At 50.6% G+C, this 19,690-nt stretch overlaps 5 protein-coding genes across 5 annotated transcripts; 2 read left to right on the top strand and 3 right to left on the bottom strand.

Annotated features, from left to right (window-relative positions):
- Positions 1 to 270: 270 nt before the first annotated feature.
- On the bottom strand, positions 271 to 8,097 carry N7508_006868 (uncharacterized protein; the record flags this gene model as incomplete). Its single annotated transcript, XM_058464934.1, has 1 exon — positions 271 to 8,097. The coding sequence occupies one exon, from the start codon at positions 8,095 to 8,097 to the stop codon at positions 271 to 273; it is 7,827 nt and encodes a 2,608-aa protein (XP_058318787.1).
- A 342-nt stretch (positions 8,098 to 8,439) lies between these two features.
- Positions 8,440 to 10,207, top strand: N7508_006867 (CwfJ domain protein; the record flags this gene model as incomplete). Its single annotated transcript, XM_058464933.1, has 2 exons — positions 8,440 to 8,453; positions 8,503 to 10,207. The coding sequence occupies 2 exons, from the start codon at positions 8,440 to 8,442 to the stop codon at positions 10,205 to 10,207; spliced, it is 1,719 nt and encodes a 572-aa protein (XP_058318786.1).
- Positions 10,208 to 10,830: 623 nt separating this feature from the next.
- On the bottom strand, positions 10,831 to 12,175 carry N7508_006866 (uncharacterized protein; the record flags this gene model as incomplete). Its single annotated transcript, XM_058464932.1, has 2 exons — positions 10,831 to 11,995; positions 12,066 to 12,175. 2 exons carry the CDS (start codon positions 12,173 to 12,175, stop codon positions 10,831 to 10,833), a joined length of 1,275 nt encoding a protein of 424 aa, XP_058318785.1.
- A 1,626-nt stretch (positions 12,176 to 13,801) lies between these two features.
- nimT (putative tyrosine protein phosphatase MIH1) lies at positions 13,802 to 15,573 on the bottom strand (the record flags this gene model as incomplete). The annotated part of the gene is made up of 3 exons (XM_058464931.1): positions 13,802 to 15,138; positions 15,189 to 15,256; positions 15,323 to 15,573. 3 exons carry the CDS (start codon positions 15,571 to 15,573, stop codon positions 13,802 to 13,804), a joined length of 1,656 nt encoding a protein of 551 aa, XP_058318784.1.
- A 474-nt stretch (positions 15,574 to 16,047) lies between these two features.
- On the top strand, positions 16,048 to 16,512 carry N7508_006864 (uncharacterized protein; the record flags this gene model as incomplete). The annotated part of the gene is made up of 3 exons (XM_058464930.1): positions 16,048 to 16,102; positions 16,274 to 16,317; positions 16,339 to 16,512. The coding sequence occupies 3 exons, from the start codon at positions 16,048 to 16,050 to the stop codon at positions 16,510 to 16,512; spliced, it is 273 nt and encodes a 90-aa protein (XP_058318783.1).
- Between the last annotated feature and the right edge of the window lie 3,178 nt (positions 16,513 to 19,690).

Here is a 19,690-nt window from a genome sequence, read left to right as displayed (position 1 = left end):
GGCAGGACCTAAGCATCGATGAGAAAGTGATTAGACTTGGGATTTTGTACATTAGAAAATAAATATTCGCCTTGCCAATGCATTTCTTGACTCTGCAATATACTGTACGGCTGACCTACGTGAAGCTAGTGCCAGATCTGTACAGAAGAATCATATTGTTCTCAGGTATATACAATGCAAGTATAATAAACCAATCCACCAACGCCCACTTTTTTATATGCCAGAAAAACATTCATGAGACATGCAATACACATGTAAATGCCAAATCCTTTACCACCCGCGTCTCTTACCACGATGCTCCATGGCCTTCTCACGACGCTTGTCCTTCTTCCGCTCATTCTTCTTGATCTTCTCGCGTCCGTAACGCTCGGGATCGGCAACAGCGTCGATGCGACGCTTGACCCGTCTTCCTTCACGACGTTCCTTGATAGCCTCCTGAACCTTAGACATCTCGTCAATGTACTCGGTCGTGCCGAGCTTCTTCTGCAGAAGATCCAAGACTTCGTGGCAGTTGGAGACGAGGGACTTATATGTGTTCTGGAAGGTCTCATCCGACGAGCGTGGTGCCGGGATGGATGAGTCAGTTAGATGCTGCAGGGGGATAAGGATGACGCGGATGGAAGGCTTGATGTGCTCAGCGTCGAGGTGGCGTATGAGCGCGGCGAGGAGTGTGATGGAGGCTGTCTTGGGGGTGAGGGCATTTGCTCTGTTGGACAGCATTTCACGGCGCAGGAGAGATGAGATCTGCTTGAAGATGTAATGGAGGGCAGATCTCGGAGATTCAACGGTCTCTTGCTTTGTCTCTCCCTCGGCGTCGCTACCGGCATCATCTTCATCCTCGTCCTCGGATTCCACATCATCACCTCCCAGCTTTGGAAGCTCCAGTCCATTCTGAGCACAGCAACGACCAAGGAAGACAAGGTTGCGAACGCTCTGCATGGCAAGATCCTCAGTGATGCCTGGAGTGCGCAGACTGCGCAGACCAGCACGGAGAAGCTGGAGCATGGCAGGCTTGTCAAGAGCAAGACCAGAGCTTCCAACCAGGGGAATCGAAGCGTAGCCTTCCGCAGCATTCGTTTTGGCCAAGTCAGCCATCCACATGCCAATGAGGTTTGCGGCGCAGGTCTTCACCCAGGCGTGGGGGAAGAACAAGGCTTCCTGGATTGCCACCCAGATGGTAGCACATTGCGGGCTCAAAGCAAGAGTGGAAGCTGTTTTGGTAAGTTTTGTGAAAAGCTGCAGAGCGAAGTAGAGAGCCTCCCAGTTGCCGTTCTCATGGTCCTCGAGGACAGGCTGCATCAATTCTGGGAGAATGCCGATGACGAAACGAGCCTGCTTGTCTTTCTCGGTTTCCTCGGCCTCGAAGTAGATTCGCATGGCCTGCAATCCAATGCTACACAGAGCCATGTTGTCGGTCTGCCCCAACCATGAATGGAGGGGAGTGAGCATGACTTTCATCTGCTCCCGATCCGCGCGGTTATAGAACTCTCCCAGCAAGGTACCTGCTAGCTCTCGGCATTCCGGCGACTCATCGTTCGCCATAGCGAGAACAATCGGCAGGAAGAAAGTGCTGATGATATCTTGAGCCAATTCCTGGCCAGTCTTGGAGAGGAGCATGTGCATAGCCTCCATGACTGACTGCCGTCCAGATTGGTGCTTGTATTCCAGGTTCTTTGCAAAGAAACTGAGCTGCTTGGTCCATCGGTTCTTGGCCTGCGGGTATTCAATCAGGAAATGAACGTAGGTGCCTCGGGCAAGGTCTCGAGCAGAACGAGTCTGATTGGTCACCATCATGGTCGCGATGTTATCCATGAGTTCGTACATCTCTGGGACAACAAGCTTCCGGGACATGACTGCTCGGATGAAGTTGAATGTCACACCTTGGCGGTCTGGCTCTTCAATGTCGGATGTCAAACGATGAAGCAGGTAAGCAAGGTGACCATCGCGAAGCTTGGTATCTTTGCGTTCGCGGAGCATTGAGGAGATCAGCTTCAGAGAAGCTTGTGCTGCCTCAGTGTTGGTGCTAGGAGACTCCTTGACCAGTTTGACGGCTTCCGTAAAATAGACATTTGCGTTCTCGTCAAGTTCGGGCAGAGGGAGCTTGATGATGGTAGACAGCAAACGGAGAGCCGAGACCTTGACTTCCTCTTGAGCCTGGACGAGCGCATCACCGATGATAGGAATGAATCCAGACAGGTTGGTAGCAGTCAACAGCGAATTGAACTTGTTGAGGGTCGCACGAAGGACATCAAGCGCGAATCGAGTCAACTTGTAGACGTGAGAAGATGTCGTACCCCGGTGCTCTCCTCGCTTGGCTCCTTGCAACCTGACCAAGAACCGTTCTTCAGAACGAGACTTGGGAGCAGGCACAGCCTCAGTCGGGGCACTGTCGCGGTAGGACTCCTTGATTACTTCGTAACAGAAGACCAACAGATCGCGGCTCTCAGCATTGGGGTTTCTCAGAAGACCAATACCGATTCTTCGCATGAGCTCATCGAGCTTCTTGACAATGGTCGAGTTGAGCTTCTCACGAAGAAGTGCCTGTAGAGGGCGAACCAAGTTTGAAAGCTGGCTGATCGTGGAGATCTTTGCAAGAAGTTCCATGGAGTCGTAACTCTTGCTGCTCTTCACCTCCTGCATCTTGCTAGTGTATCCTTCGGCATCCTTTTCTTGACCGACAGTACCGAAGGTATCATCCATGACGACTGCGACCAGGTCTGTCAGACAATAGTCCAAATCACCCTGCTCGAACGCATCCGTGGTGTGCACGAGCATGGAATGAACGGTGAATGAGAGCACGTGAAGCTGGTAGCCTCGCGCGAGAACATTGCGCAGTTCCTTCAGGATGTAACCGAAATACACAGGACCCAGAAGGAGAGCAATCTCATTCAGTGTTTTGCGTGCTGTGTCACGGGAATCCTGTGCTTTACTCTTGAGGGTAGTGCAGACATCGAGCAGAACAGGGGGCAGACGAATAGCCATGTCCTCCTCGGGAAGAATCTTGAGGAGCTTGACAGTAGTGACCGCAGCAGGCAAACGCAAACTCATTTCCGTCTCTTGCTTGTGGTGAATGAACTTGGTCAAGAAGGGAATGAAGTTTGTAGTCAATTCCGATGCCACCTTGGTAAGAGATGGAACAGTCTTAGCAAGCGTGCACATGGGCTGCTCGACAATGTCCATCTTTTCAGCATTGTCATCAGTCTCCTTCTGCGATCCCTTCTTCCGACTCATTGCGCTGGAAAGAGCATCAGACATACGGCCCAGAAGCCTGAGAATGTTCTTCTCCTTCTCGGGCTTGCTTGCCATATAGCTGCGGTATCTCCGGAAGTTGGCACGAAATTGGTTCCAGTCCAACCATTCTGACAGAGCTCCGATAGTCGCAACACCTTCAGCAATCAGGTTGTGAGCATTCTCATCAGCTGCGTCCTCAAATACGAAGTGCTCAATCAGAGGAATGAAGATTGTGCCCAGGTTTGAGGCCTGGATGCTGCCATTGGCTGCATCTGTAGCAAGTCGTCGCAATGCACGCTGTCTGCGGTGCTGCTGGATGTGAAGAATGTTGGTGAAGAATGACGCTTCTTCATCATCGCCGACAAGGAGGACATGCATGTCCTGCACTGAAGGTCTGGTAGGATTCAGCTTAACAAAGTAGCCAATGACGGCGACAACTTCGGAGCGAATAAGCTCAGACTTCTGCCGGATACCGTATTGCAAGGAAGGGAAAAGAACATCATTAATAAGAGTTTCGAACGCCGCATCTGATTCATTGGCCGTGCGGTCGATGAAACGTCTCAGACTGAAAGAAGCGCTGGATCGGATTGCAAGCTCGTCTTCGTCTCTAACATAGAAGAGCATGTTGTAAAGAAGAGGTCTCCACTGCTTGGCACTGTAACTGTTGTACTGTTCCTCGTTGACTTTGCGGAAAGCCTGCAGGCGTCGTTCATAGTCGGGTTCGAGCCTCCTTGTCGAGCGAGAGTTAAGGTCTGCACACAATTCAGCAATCTCCTTGAGCTCCTCATCGTGGGTTGCAAGAGCAGCGAAGACTCTGGACAGCACTTCTCTGTTGGCATCATCTTTGAAGTAGTCGAACATGGAGCACACGGCCTCGAAAACTTGCTGACCAAGTTCGACATCTTCCTTTGTGTTCCATAATGGGAGGAAGTGCTCGAGAATCTTCAGCAAGCCAGACTTGGTTCTGGGACTCACACGGTCTGGGGGTTGGCGGAGAAGATAGGTAGTGATGCTGATAAGGCTTGATGTCTCTTGAGAAGATTCAACACAAGGGGCGATGAGAGAAAGCGCGTTGACACCTGAGTAGAGGACAGGCTTGGAAGGACCTCTCTTGAGAACGCGGCCGATGTGCTGCAGAGCGTGTTCCAGGTAGGGAGAGAGAACCTCCGTTTTAATTTGCTCTGCTGGGAAGTCAGGCATCTCTTCGTTTTCTTGCAGCTTCTTTCCGGTGGAGGTCTCAACCAAAGGCACAAGAATTTCATCCAAAACGAAGTTCTTGACCTCGTCGCGTGTTGATTCTACTCCAAGACAGTCGATCACCTTGGTCAGAACCTTGTCGTTGTGCTGGACTAAGTAAAATGTCGATCGTGGGAAAGAGGCCCAAGTATGGAACATCCGCAGAAGTCCTGAAACACCCTGAGCAGTCTCGATAGGGAACTGATCCAGTCTGCTGTTGATCATCTCGTCAAAGATAATGCGGACATACGAAGTCCAATCGCAGTTTGAGGCAATTGAGAAGATCAAATTGAGACAGCGAATACATTCTGAACGAATGTTTTGGAGCACAGTCAAAAAGCGCTCCTCCGGACGATCGCTGCCTTCACTGTAGAGAGCCCGGCATGCTCGCACCAAACAGTAAATGACCACATTCATGGTTTGGGGTGCGTATGCGATCATGCGGGTTTGAAGTGTCTCAAAGACCGTATCAATCATCTTGAGCAGACCCAACTGTCTTCTCGGGCTTGTCAGTTCCTGCTCAAAGATGCTCGGGTCTTCAATGACGTTTGCATCTGCAAGTGGACCAAAGGCGAGGTGCATGAAAAGGCCGAAGTCATGCTCAGAGAGATGTGAGATGGTTCGTAGAATGGTCTTTCTCCTGCCGACTTGGCCGGCTTGGCCAGAGCCACCGGCCTTGGAGATCATTCGACCGTACAAGAGCCGGAGAAGTACAGGAAGGAGGATCTCGCGGTGAGACTCTTCAATCAGACTGTTGTCGTTTCCAACGTGCACAAATGCTGCGAGCTCATCTTTGAATCTGGACTCATCAAGAATATTTAGCAAGTTCTCCTGGTAGGGAGTGACACTCTTATCTTTCCAGGTGAACAGAACCTTGAGCGCAGATTTCTGGAGCTCAGAGTTTCCGTGACACAGCAATCCCAAGATGGCCTTGTGGACCTCATCAGTCCTGTACAAGACTCTGGGATTGAGGAACTGTGCGAACAAAGCAAGCATAGACAAACGATCCTTGAATCCCCAGCGAACCTGCTCTTCGCCAGTTTCGGCATCGGTTTTTGCCTCACCGGCCGGAAGGGCATCATCCTGGTCATCGCGCAAGGCCCATGTCAAGAACAATGGCACGATTTGACGGGAGCGCTTCTCAGCAACGCCAGGGGCAGCGTTGAGGACACGCAGAGCATGAGTTCTTGGGCAGGTGGGAAGAACAGCTGCGATGGTGTGATCTTCATTGAATTGCTGGGATAGGACGGAGTATGGATCCTCTGTGCTCTTCAAGTTCGCAGCGAGGACCTTTTGAACCTTGGCAACGTTATAACACTGGAAGTGACTGGCAACGTACGAACTTTCGTTGTCATCATCTGGGGCATCAGGACCTTCAGAATCACGCTCATGCAACCACTGGATAGACAAGTCGGACACGATCTTCTCACCCTCGGGGTGCTCGCTGATAGACTTGAGTGCTGCAGCAGAGTCATCCCACAAGGGAGCAAGCTTCTTTGAGAACAATCCAAAGCAAAAGTAAGGGATCAAGGTAGCCATCCATTTGCGAGACATTATTTGGGGGTAGAGAATGGCGAGTTTTCGGATATGCATGGAGATGACTCGGACGCTGTCCATGGTCAACGGGCTTTCTTCAACTTCGATGGCCAGCTCCACGGGAGAGGGATCATATTTGGCAACGCGAACAATCAATTCGCGTAAGATCCGAAGGGATACCAAGCGTAGTCTGTGAGACGGACTAGCCAGGTTGACAATTAGGTCTTGAGCAAAGGCCTCTAGTGTAGAGTGCTCTAGGTCTGCGGACTCTGGTAAAGCAGAGATGAAAGAGAGAGCGCCCTCCAGGAATACAGGCAGACGGGAGAATTTGGTAGCAGTCGCAATGACTTGTCCCCAAAGACTCGGGTCAAGCTCTCCGACTTGCTTAGCGAGTTCGACATATGTCTTGAAGCCTTGGCCGAGGAAGAATACCAAACCGTTGGTCTGGCCTTCCTTGCCTTCAGTCGCGCCATCCTGGAGAGCCGACAGAAGGTTGGTGTGTAGCTTGGAAACCATCTTCGACATCGTAGCAAAGCTTGAGAACAGAGAAATAGCCGATGGAAGCTTCACAAGTGCATTCAAAAAGGCCTCATCCGTGGTGGGATATTCAAGCGAGTCATTGACGCGGGCTTTGAATGCGTCGGGGCAGGAAATATAGCCAGACTTTGAGCTGTCCGGTGTGATGCAGCCAGTCTGGTTCAGGCGAAGCAAAGTTGAGCAAGTCTCCCACTCGCGGTCTTTCCATGATGAATTGATGAACTTTTGGAGAGGCGAAACAAGCAAGCTCTGGAACCGCTCTGAGCCCCACTCCGAGAATGTTGTACAGAAGAATAGGAAATATATTGAGAGCGGACCTGTGGACACAAGGTCCACGACAGAGCGCAGGTATGGGAGCAGCTCGTCCATGGGAGACTTTTGCAGGGCATATGCAACACTTGTAAGAAGGATTGATATCGTTCCTGATGACACATCAGATGATGCCACCTGCTGAAGCAGGGATACCTGGATCTGGTGGACAATCTTCCAGTTTTGAATTCTGACACCCTTGCGGGTTGTCACAAGCAAAAACATTAAACGGCAGCACTCCGAGATATTAGGGTTCGGAGTTGTCTTTGAGCGCTCCTCGATGTAAGTCTTGACAGTGTCAAGGATAGGGCCGAAAGTATCGGGGGTCGTGTGGTGGACGAGGCTGACAGCCACACCACAGACAACCTCTGCTGGCTCATTATTGGCTTGACTTGGTGGGATATTCGACAAGATACAGTCGAGAATGTCCATTCCGTTGGAGTGAAGTCCGTTGTTGACTCCTCTGATAGCGTCGGAGAACATGTTCATCAATCCGTCTCTATAATTTTCGGTGTCCTTGCCCTCCTCCGCGGTTTTCGAGATATCGTCGAAAAGGTATGATACAGCGATATCGAGGGGCGCCTTGTTCTTGTAATAGACGAGACCGGCCTTGCGAATGAGGAACGACATTGACTCGGCGGCGAACCTCGCAATGAATGGCTTCTGTCGCTCTTTGCCGAGGTATGGAGTCATGATACCGAGCAATTGTCGCAGGTCCGGTACCAACAGGCGAGAAAGGAACTTGAAAATCCATGCTAGACAAGTGAAACTCCACTCGACTACCTCAATGTCCGCATGTGTCGCCGCAATGGATGAAACGAGAGTGACCGCTGTCGCAAAGTGTTTTTCGAACTTGACACCCAAGTCCCGAGCAAATTGTGCAAGTAGACTCAATAGCGGTTCCAAGGAGTGCTGGTCTCTCTTCTCAATAAACTCGACCAGTAGAGCCATAATCTTTTCTTCATGGTAGACGACCTGGGCAAAACTTTCGGAGAGAGGGTTGACACGCCGTACGAATTGTGAAAAGTTATCTGAAAGGTTCATCTCAAACCAATGGTCGAGCGCCGATCGAAAATATGAGGTTGTTTCGTCATCTTCGCCGAAACTGGCGCGGCGCACGCGGTGGATCGGGTCGATTTTGAGCTTCGAGATGCGCGATGAGAAGCCCTCGAACCGATGATTTTTCGTGGTTTCGGTGCCTTTCTTCACCCGGCCAACAGGCCTGGGTTTTTTGCCTGTTCCCACCATCTTGACGGGTCTGGGCAGCACTGTGGGTGAGAAAGGTACTAATCAACTTTTTTGCATCTTATCCGTATCGAATACAAAAAAGTTCATCGGGACGGGAATTCTTTGTTCCGCCGCGGAATTGAGTATGGTCACGTGATGTTAAAGATGGCCCAAGCTCCTACGCAGGATGTTCGACTCGCGAGTTGTTCGTCTAGTTCAGTTGAGTAGATGGTGTATGATTTCCCATTTCTGTTAGGCTGGACTTGAAATTATATAATTATTCTTTCTCTGTCGCCTCTCCTATCTTTATCGCCTCACAGCATTCTTCTAAAACCTGACTTCAACGTACCACTGGCCGTTAAAATGGCGTCCAAGGTGTAAGTATATCTGGACTAAGTGGTTACCAGCGGCTAACATGATATATAGGGTTGTTATTGGCAGCGTGAATGGTCAGCTAAGTGCTGTTTTCACCAAACTTGCCAAGTTGCAGCCAAAGCAAAATTTCTCTTTTGCGATCATCGTCGGAGACCTCTTCGGTGACTGCTCGACTGAGGCCGAGCTGAATGAGATCACTGGCCTACTCCAGGGCAACACGGTTGTGCCATTGCCCACCTACTTTACTGTAGGCAACCAACCACTCCCTACTCGGGTGATTGAAAAAATCCAAGCCGATGATGAAGTGTGTCCCAATTTGTTCTTCCTTGGAAAGCGCGGAACACTCAAGACAACAGAGGGTGTTCGAATTGTCGCTCTCGGTGGAACCTTTGAGCAGAAAGAAGGACGTGCCCCCGAGAGCAATGCTGTTGGCAAATTCCAGTCGACATACAACGAAGCTGATGCTCGTGCACTCTTCGGCCTTCACCGTACCGACATTCTTATTACCAACCAGTGGCCAAAGGACGTCAAACTTGGATCTAGCCAGAAGGTTGCTGGGGACGAGAGTGGTGTGCCATCTGAGTTGGAGTGCATTGCCGACGTCTGCAACACCTTGAAGCCCCGGTACCACTTTTCTCGTTCGGACACCGCTTTCTTTGAGCGGGAACCTTTCTTTTACATGCCCGCCGAAGAGGGAGATGGATATCAGACGACCCGTTTTCTATCATTGCCTTCATACGGCTCAAGGAAAGATGCCCTATACGCCTTTAACCTAGACCCATTAGTGGCACCTCCAATCAGTATTCCCGTTGGCTGCACCATCTGTCCTTGGTCAGCTGTACAAAGCAAGCGCAACAATTTACCCAGTCAGCACGAATCATTCCAGCGCTTTTCCCAGCCCGACGGAGAAAGAGACCCAGAGCATAGGCGCAGGCACAAGAGGAACCGTCCCCCTCCACCAGGTCCAGAGCAATGCTTCTTCTGCCTCTCAAACCCCAACATCGCCACCCAACTCATTACCTCCATTGGCAACGACAGTTACATCACAACAGCCAAGGGGCCTCTCCCCAAATCCGACTTCTTCCCGTCCCTAGGCTTCCCAGGGCACATGCTCATCATCCCATTCGAACACAGCCCAACAATTGACCTAATCTTCGACCCCCAAACCCGAGCCTCAACCTACGCTGAAATGCAAAAATACCGCGAATCTCTCCACCAAATGCTAAACGAAAAGTCAGGCGGCAAACTTGGCGCCGTAACCTGGGAAGTCAGCCGCTCAGGTGGTATTCACACACACTGGCAATTCCTCCCAATGCCAGTAGAAAAGATCCGCGGTCGTCTCGTGGAAGCAGCCTTCCAAGCCGAAGCAGCAAACCTCAAATACGAGAAATTCAAAACAATCCCTGGTCCCGACGAAATCGACAACCACGACATGAACGATTTCTTCCGCGCCTTCATCTGGACACCCTCGCGTAGCGAAGACCAAAACGAGGAGGGTGATATGTGGTCTAAGCCTGGCCACAAGGGTGTGTACAAGACGTCATCGGGCGAAGAGAAGATAACCATGTTGCCCATCCAGCCACAGAACAGATTCGATCTTCAGTTCGGTCGTCGTGTTATGGGCAAGCTGCTTTTGTTAGATGAGCGTCTTGATTGGAGAAATTGTACCCAGACGGAGGATGAAGAGACGAAGGATGCAGAGGCATTCAAGGAGGCGTTTAAGAAGCATGATTTTACTATGGAGATGGAGGAGTAGGGCAAGCATTAAACCAAGCAAGCGCCTTTTTATCCACAACATTGCAAATGTAAGTTCTAGGGAGCTGCTAGGGAGCAGGAAGGGAGGAGTTCCTTGTACCATACAATTAAATGTGAACAATGAGCGCTCAGTTAGTCAACTCTAAACATGATAGTGTAACTTATCAGTTTTCCCATTTGCGGTTATTTGAAATGCCGAATGGGTGCTTAAGAAATATACGGGACAGAGCCCTGGTTCATCAATATCATTCACTATGCCCTCTAGCCTAACATCGAATGCTAGAGAATAATGAGAAACGAAACCAGTCCGACAATAGATACACAAGACAGGCCAGCTGAGCATGCACTGTACAAAGACAGAGGTAGTCATGGTAATGTCGGTAGGAAAAATGGAAAGGAAGTATCACACAAGCTGACGAGGGATCATTCGGACAGCAAGACATCAAGTTTCAAAGAAAGAGGGAAAGAAAAAAAAAAAAACTTTCATTTCCAAGCCTATTTCCAGCTTGGAGTGTATGTATGTACGATGAAAAAGGCATAGCAGCCCGAGAATGGTATCAAAAAAAAAGAGAAAGGATGAAAAGAGAAGAAAGGAACCCGCTCAACCACATTAAAATGCCAGCCTCAGAAGTTATGAGCAGCATTGGGCTTAGGCCCACTCTGCAACAAACTAGGAGGTCTCATTGTATCCGGCTCGGGAGCTGGTAGCGAAGACACGGCATGGGGGTTATAAGGGGCATACTCCGAAGGCGAAGGAGCAGGGAAAGGAGGGGGCGGGGAAGCAGGCGATGGAGAGAAAGCTCTGTACGCCGACGGAGGCTGGGAGGTATAAGTAGGAGGATACTGGCTCGAGCCGAACGAGGGTTGGCGCGTAAAGCCAGGAGTGGGAGCGGCACCTGCGCCGTGGTCCATTTCCACGGATGGGGTGAAGGACATTGGCACGGGGCTGTAGTTTGTATGGGGTTTGTAGGCGGCCACTGGGGAAGGGGATGTGACGGCGTGGTATTGGTTGCCGCCATAGGTGGAGTGGTCATCGTACGCTTGGTCATAGGGGTTGTGGACTGGGGCTCCTGCGGGGGAAGTCAGACCTGGGGAGCGGCGGTTGTAGGGGTCTTGTGTTGCGGAGAGTGCTGCTGCTGGGCCGGGGGATCTTCTAGCGTAGGGATCCATCGGTCCACCTGGGGATGCCACACCAGGGGAGCGACGTCCGTATGGATCCTGCGTAGCAGCCAATGCAGCTGCGGGAGCGGGTGAGCGTCGCGCATAGGGATCAGTAGGACCAAAGCCTCTGTAACCTCCACCGGCCATGGATGGGCTAGGAGAGTAATCGGAGTACGCAACACCAGGAGTTCCAGCACCCTTCCTGTCTCGGGGATTCAGAGGTTCCATCTCAACGTCATCATGGTGATTCGGATCTTCGACATGCTTGTTGACAGCACCAGCCCAAGTAGGCATCTCAGGTAAAGCATCATCATTAGCCGTCGCGACCGTAGCAGAGGGAGACTTGGGCGCATCAAAGCGCGCAGTCTGTTGCGCGCCACGGTACGAAGGCGGAGCAGGAGGAGCTTTATAGATTGGGTTCGCGTCTGGTGGGGGAGGCTGGTGGAATGGAGGGTCGTCGAACTGCTTTGGTTGCTTGGGCTGCTTGTTTCTGCGCCTGCCGGACGGACAGCAGCAGCTACAGCAGCACTTGCAGCATTGATAGCCACAGCATATGCAATTAATCACGCAAGCTAATACGGCGAGTAGGATCACGGATCCCACGATGATACCGGCGATAACGGGCCACCTGCGTCGGTTAATTAGTATCGTGTCAATTGATGCGCTTGCAGGACATTGGCTCCTCGCGATGTACTCACTTGCAGTAAGTCTTGGACATACATTTATCCCAGCTGGAGAATGTCGAGGGTACCGATTCGAGGTCACTAACGGTGTCTCGGGCCCATAGCGGGATATTTGCGGGACTCATCTTGGCGATAAGATGGCGGAAAGCACTAGGCTAGAAGAAATCATTCGATTGTCGAGAGCGCTTGGACAAGTTTATCCCACAATCTTCCTTTCTTTCCTTTGAGTTCCTCGAAGTGCCTATCGCAATGCACAGTCCAACAGTTCGAGTCAATGGTTTCGCGGAGATACAGTTGGCGCTCCGAGAGTAAGGAGAGGCGGGGCGCGCGAACCCGATTTTGGCGAAAGATGCAAAAGACAGAAATTGATATCAATGAGTGAAGAAAGGATTGTAAATAGCTGGTGGCCCAAGCCCTGGAGAGTCTTGTGGTGAACAGGCAGCAAAGTACGAAAATAGAAGCGGATAAAGAGTGACTGGGATGACAACCCAAGGAACAAGGCGCAGGTCTCGGAACGGGCAGTGCTTGTCTCAGACGACCACCTTAATCGCGAGACAGAAACACACAAGATACAAAGAGAGGATGAGAAAAGAAAACGCCGAAACGTCAAGGGGAGCCGCGTAAGGGTTGAGCCAAACCCCATAGTCTCCCCGCCTCCGCCTATCACATTCCCTCGGGAGAGTTGAAACGCCAATCTTCATTAATTGATACATCCACCGTTTGTCGATCTTATTCCACTGACTTTACTACTGCAATTACGAAGTTAAGAAGCTGAATTAAATGTTCTTTTCATTCTTCACAAAAGGAAATCAAACATTTGTAGCTGGAGTCTCCACTGATTACCCTTTCCAGACACATTAAATCTCACAAGGGGAAACTCCAGAGAGAATATCCCGTAATAAACAGGCGAATCCTCATATGTACAGCTGCAGAGCCGCTAATGCATATTACACCAATGTCCTCCTCTTGCCCCAAATGACACAGTTCAAGGGGGGAAATATTAGCAGAGGAAAATGCGTTGAAATACAAATGCTTCATGCAAGGACGTCGTAAAGCGTTCTACCGGATAAAGTACCGGAGTCGAACGAGATGCAAGTTGCCGCAGCGAGGAACGGGGGATGTTCCATGATAAAGTCGAATGGCTGTACAGAGAAGGCCCAAATGGTGGATTAAAGGACGTTATGGTGTCAAGAGAATGTGCGTTGAGAAAAGGAGATGCCAAAAGCAGGGCAAATGTTTCGATGTGAATTATCGTGGGGGTATTGATTTCGCTGAAAAGCCCCGTAGTAGTTCAAAAAATAAAAAGGGAATCTGGCGTTGATAGGCCGGTGTCTTCATGCGCAAGTTCGAAGTTGCGAGGTCGTAATGTGACATAGGAAAAGTGACACTCCGGTTCGAACAGTTCATGGGGTATCGATTGCCCGCAGTCGATCGTAGGCAATGGTCACAGAGAAAGGGCGACGTCGTGGTCGTCCATAAAAAGGAAATGATGAGGATAGACCGATGTTCGAAGAGGGTCATCCAAGGAGAGGACGATACCAATAGCTGATATCAAAGTGTTGGAGAAAGGGGTGGCAAGGCGGAGTATCCAGCGCCAATGCCGAAAGAGATGAGAGAGAAAGGTTGAGAAGAATTGAAAGAGAAAAAAAAGGCTGGAAAGAAAAAGCCACCGTAAAAGCATCAAACACCACGCTCCAATGACAAGACAAAATAATCAAATGCAGAGCGCCATCGAAAGACTAGCCTTTTGGTTAATATGAAAGCATTCGGCGGCCAGGTGTCCGTTGGGGCACAGGGCTTGCGGAGAAGGGGGAGGAGGAGCCAAGGAATCGCTCGCGCTGGCTGTCAAAGCGACACCGTCCAGTAGGGCTATCCTCCATTTGGGGTGACTGTTCACCAAAGGCGAAAGTCTGAGCACGGTTCAACTTGGAGCGCTGCTTGACCTTACCAAGGCCACGCTCACAAGCAAACTCGTGCTCCTTGTCGCTCATTTCCACATAGTTCTGCGGGAAGCAGAACGAGCGGTGCTCGGCGAAAAATGAGCTGTAACCACCATCCAGAATATACATATCAGGGTATGTCAGGTTGGGGTAAGTATCGACATTGATGGCACGATCCTGGTGACGAAGATATTTGGCCATGATAGGAGCTCTGTGGGCAGAGTACTCGCAGTGCAAGACCAGCGCTGTGCGGGCCTTGGGGGCACTGAAGAGCTCACCAGCGAGCTTATCCTTGTCGTTATAGTTCAAGGCGCCATTGATGTGGCCACCGTCATATTCGTATTCGAATCGGCAGTCGATAACCAGGATGTTATCAAAGTGTTCGTTGAACTTTCCATCCATGAGCTCCAGGAGAGTGCTCTTTTCGATACGAGGCAATGAGTCCGCGCGATCTTCAGGGATGAAGTGGGGCAGCTTCATGCTGGGCGGGCTCGAGATGTCACTGATTGACTGCAGGGGTGTATTTGTTGCTACCTTGGCCTCTTTATCGGCAATCACATCAGCTGGGTGCTCAAACATACTCAATGACCTCCGGCACTGCTTGCGAGGGCGCATCAAGGGGTGAGACGGTTTGCGAATAGAACTGGGAGCGGGGGAGCCGCTGCTACGGGCATGGGAAAACGGTGGACGCAGGCGAGGCGGTGCCAGGCTGGTCGACGAGTTGTTCCGGGAAAGAGGGCGCTCATGGGGAGGGGAGTCTCCGAACATATCCTCCAACGACGTCGATGTACTGAGCGACGTCTTGGCTCCTGTGCCAAATCGGAAGGGAGGAGCCTTGCTCTCGGGTGCTGGCCGGGACATTCCAAGTTGGAAAGACTGAGCCTTGCTCTTGGCAAGACTGGGACGCAAGAACGCGGGACGCTTCCGCTCTGGTTGGCATAGCGGAGACTCAATTGGAGACGCCTGCAGAGGACTAGGAGCCGCAGACATAATAGGTGAATCCATAGGAGTACAATCCGGGCTAGGCGAGTGTACTTCCAACTCTGCAGTAACAATGAAAGCTGGTTTGTGGGGGAGAGGAGACATTTCCATAACGTCCATAGCCGGGGCGGGTGACGAGTCAAGGGGAGGAGTGGTCATAACATCATCTATATAGCATCAGCGAATGCAGTTCCATGGTAGTGTAAATGTTCCTTACCATGACGATTGGCCTGACTGAGCATGTTGGCCGTGAACAAAGACCGGCGTGGTGTCGCTAATTGAGGACTAAATATACAGTTAGCATGCCTTTGTTCCTTTGATCTGAAACCAAGATGAGAACGGAGCACTCACCTCTGATCAATATGAAAGTTTTGCGACAGGTCAGCTGCCAAACTCGCCGTGGGGGAAGATCCCCGAACAGGCTTCATGTTGAAGTAGTCCGCGCTGGACCTCTTCATAGACAGATCCTTGAAGTTGAATGGATTCCCACCAAAGCCCGACATTGGACCAAGCGAATACGCATTTGGAGCTTCTGAACGAAAGCAATGACCAAACATGACTGAAGGAGGCTGCATCGCAGCCAGAGGAGAAGAGTGTTCCATGACGCAAACTGCAACGGGTACAGATCCGACGTTGTACAGTTGAAACAGTCCCAATTCTACCCGGCGCTGAGCCTACAACGAGGTCCCGGAAAAATTGTAGTGTTCCTGCACGCACGTCTCCACGTTTGCAATTTCTCGTTATGGGTCCCCACGATCGCCGTGACAACCGATCTCAAAAAAAATACCCTGAAGTCCCAGACCCTCCACCGAGAGTCTTGTATCGTGTCTGTTGGAGGAAGCTATAGGGCCATGGCCAGCGGACGAACAGAGGAGGGGTCGAAGATGCAGGAGGGGGATGTCGGAGAAGAGGTCGGAGGTAGAGGTCGCGAACCGTGAGATATGAAGGTAGATTCACCCCGGATGTCCACCAGAACCAGGAATGTGTCGACAAGAAGTATGGAGGAGAAAGAGAAGAAAAGTTGGCACAAAGCGGTTTGAAGAAAGAACTGAAGCTGAAGGGATGGGCTTGTTGCAATGGGCAACGCAGGTGGGGAGGAGGAGTATAGGTTTGGTAATACTGATGCGTACGGTAAGTGAGATTACTAGTATTGCGATTGGGAGGAGTATTCAGTATTACTGCTTAATCTGAAGTGTTTGATTGCTAGAGCAGGGGAACGTATCTGGTTGGGTATTGTAATTACACCAGGCTGCATATTCGACTATTTAGGTAATTCTTTAGATTTCCCGATATTCATTTTAGAATTAATTCACGATCTACTGCGGTATGCAATGGCCCCAGAGACAGTAAGTGATAGTCAGCTCTAGGGGCCAAATATTGCCGGTCTGGTTGCCCGGGCTCCCTTGCCGCAGCAACCCAGCGCCTATCAGAACTCCATTCTCAGTCTGTACTGTCTGTACTCTGTACAGTCGGTAGGGATTAGCCTTGGCACCCATGTGTCTCGGGCTATACTGCTAGCTGTCTCTGACCCTGGCCTATAATATGGGGAAAGCTCAAGGAGGCTGCAGATGTTTAATACGCATTACACTACGCAGTACGCAGGACACAGTACGGAGAAGAGTTTTTCTCTGGTTCTTGTGGGTTACTCCGGCGCTGTCGAAAATGGACTCTTCCGTGTATGTTCCATGGGTCTTCTCCACTGCGTATCAAAGAAAACATTTTCGGTTTCAAACATCCCGTGTGCGCAACCGCAGCTGAAAAAACCGGAGATCGGGTCTAAGAAGCGCTAAGCAAAATCCCCACTTAGTGCTCGGAAAAAATAGAGCCTTGATGCAAGTGATGTACGCAAGGGTTGAATAGTAACGCATAACGTTGGCTATTCGACGTCACCCATGAGATACCCCAGAGTACGACCCTATACAAGTATGGAGTCTTCCGTATGGAGTCGAAGTATGAGGATGTGGTATGAGGTTTGGAAGATAGTCGCTGATCCTTCTCAGCCAGCCAGGATCACATTCATCTCGGAAAAGTATACCGAGGTGCTGATTGGCCTCGCAATCTCCATCTCGTCATCTCCAACTACGAATCCCAGTTCCTGCGAATTGCTTCAATATCGGAAGGTAGTATCGAGTAAGGAATGGAAGGTTATCTTCATTCTTCTCGTCTCAATCGCCCTCAATCTTCCCATACCCGTGCCCTTACATGCGCACACCCGCATTTTTGCTGATCAAGGGTCCGCGAGGAGGACCAATGTCGCGCATCCCTTCCAAACCCCTTGTAGAGGTTTAAGGTATTAATTGCTTATCCAGGGTAGTCTATTGAAACCTTTCCTTCGTCTCATGACTGGAGTTGACTTCCTCATCTTTCCTTCCTTCGGTACCCATGGCAATGGCAATAATTCTGAATGAACTAGTTGAAAGTATCTGATATCACAACGAGAAAGTGGTCTTACAACGTCATTGGTCAACAACAGCAATGGTATACACGCCTGGTCTGGATCTCACGCGACAATCTCGTTCCTGGACGGTGTAAGATCCCTACCCATCTTGAGACTAACGAACAGGTTTGGATCTCTCCATCGGCACGAATTCGGGGTATCAAACGCAATGTTCGTGACAAAGCGGGCAAAAAACGAGCTCAATTTGCCACCTCGGCGGCTCTAATCTCTCACTAGTTCACTGGAGCGGCTACTGCACCCCACGTCTTTGTGTATCCCGGCACCTTTTGAAACACCGGGAGCTCAGTGATATCCACGTTTCCGAACAGTCCGAGGCGCATGGACTGCATAATGGCTGCATCTGCATCTGAAGGCCTTTGTTTACTGTCCACTTCGCGTCTAGCGGTGTGCACCTCCACGCCGATGCGATTGTTATATTGCGGGGCTACGTCATGTTCGAAGATATGATGCTAATTGTGCACCGTGCACTTCACAAACCTGATGGTGATACTCAATATGACGTTTGGGACTCAATCTACCCTAGGATCGCGCCTAGAGTCTTGTTATTGAGACAAGAGCGAGTCCGGAGCCAACCCCCCTCTATTTCAGGCTGCAGATTTAGGCTTGGTCTGACATGGTATCGGTCGCTCCGATCTGCGCCACACGAATTGAAGTGGGGGCCAATTCTGTACAGATGATGTGATCCGTCAGCTCTTCCACAGCGCCATGTGCAATCGGACCAGTCGTGTGTCGTCTCGAGCCGACTGCATTTCCCTGCGGGGTTTATCACATCTCCGACTCGTGTCGCTGCAAGATACCTGCTGCATACCCTGTTCTAGTCCTTCGATTCTAGGCCTTTCCCCTCTTTGTCTCAGGTTTGCCCAATGGTGATGTCAGTCACCTCCATTGTTGACGGGCGCGTGTTTGAGCTTGGAGGTAAACAAAGAACACGAAGCTAATGCGATATCCCGTGACCATGACATCAAGACTCGAACAAGATTCTGGCCGTCCTTCCCTAGCCCAACTTACGCTCTTACATGTACGGAGTATCTTCCCTCGGTATTGGTATTGTGAATACTCGAAATACCCATACCTTGTCTTCCAGATTTGTCAATTTCTCCCGGGGCCGATCTGCGACGCTATTGAATCCCCGGGGCTGCCACTATGCGACAGACCACGCCATGGCTTCGTGCCTCTCAGCCTCTTTACTAGCACCTCCAATCGTTGTGCTATCAATTCTTAGCGACGCCCTAATCCCTAATCTGGCAGCTGGTGACCCCCATCGCACAGCTCCGATCCCCCTCTCAGACACAGCACATTTAGCCGCTAGACTGGTACACTGCCCAGTCGCCTTATTGCATAGCCGAGGAATAAACAATATGATGACAGAAGCTCCTATTCGACTCTCCATCCCAGTACACTACAGGCCGATCCTCATAAATTGCCGCCAGTCAACGCAATCCCAAGCCCACCGTTGATGCTGTATCACCCCAATAGCTCCATCACTCCACCACGATAAGGTTATAGCAGCGTAAATAATTCATCCTATACACCAGTCAAATAAATCAGGTAACTTAAGCCCAACCCCTGAGCCGTACAGCAACTCGACCTGTATAGACCAAGTCCAACGGTTGCCCGGCCATCAACTCCACCCAAGCTTCGGAACTCCATATCTTATTCCTCCGACCCCATCAGCATACATATACCACCTGCGCATGCCCACGAAATGCATTCCCACATGCGACATGCGACATGTAAAGAACCATGTAAGTTAGTTATATAACTTATAACCCGCACGAAACTAAAAAGCCATGCAGATCCACAGCAGATCCCCCAACCATCCAAAAATCCACCTACACCCACACCCACACCCACACCCGCACGTACACATCAATTCTGACACAGAGCATACATCTAATTTTCTTTCCTTTTGCCATTGAATCCCAATGGTCATTCCATCCACCAAGCCTCCAAGCCTGGTAGCCTAATAGACTGATGCATACTCCCTACACCTGCTAAAAACTATACACATCGGCCACCTCGGAACGATGCATCCACCCGTGGGGCGCGCACAACCGCACCATTCACTTCTTAGCCCTGGATTCTCTGACATATAGTTCCGGCCTTGTCCCGGTTGCACTTGACAACAGGACGCACATTTTTTGCTAGTTTGTGCTCTGGACGGGCGCTTTTTTGATTGCGGGATGGAGTGGTCTCTTTTTTTGGATCCGTCTTACCCCTGAATCAGTCTGGACATTCTATGGGGCCTTTGTGTGGATTCT

Source organism: Penicillium antarcticum (genome assembly GCF_028974205.1).
Source record: "Penicillium antarcticum strain IBT 31339 chromosome Unknown utg000006l_segment0_segment0, whole genome shotgun sequence".
Lineage (NCBI taxonomy): Eukaryota > Fungi > Ascomycota > Eurotiomycetes > Eurotiales > Aspergillaceae > Penicillium > Penicillium antarcticum.
The sequence above is the reverse complement of the archived record's forward strand: the minus strand, read 5'-3'. Positions and strand labels throughout refer to the sequence as shown.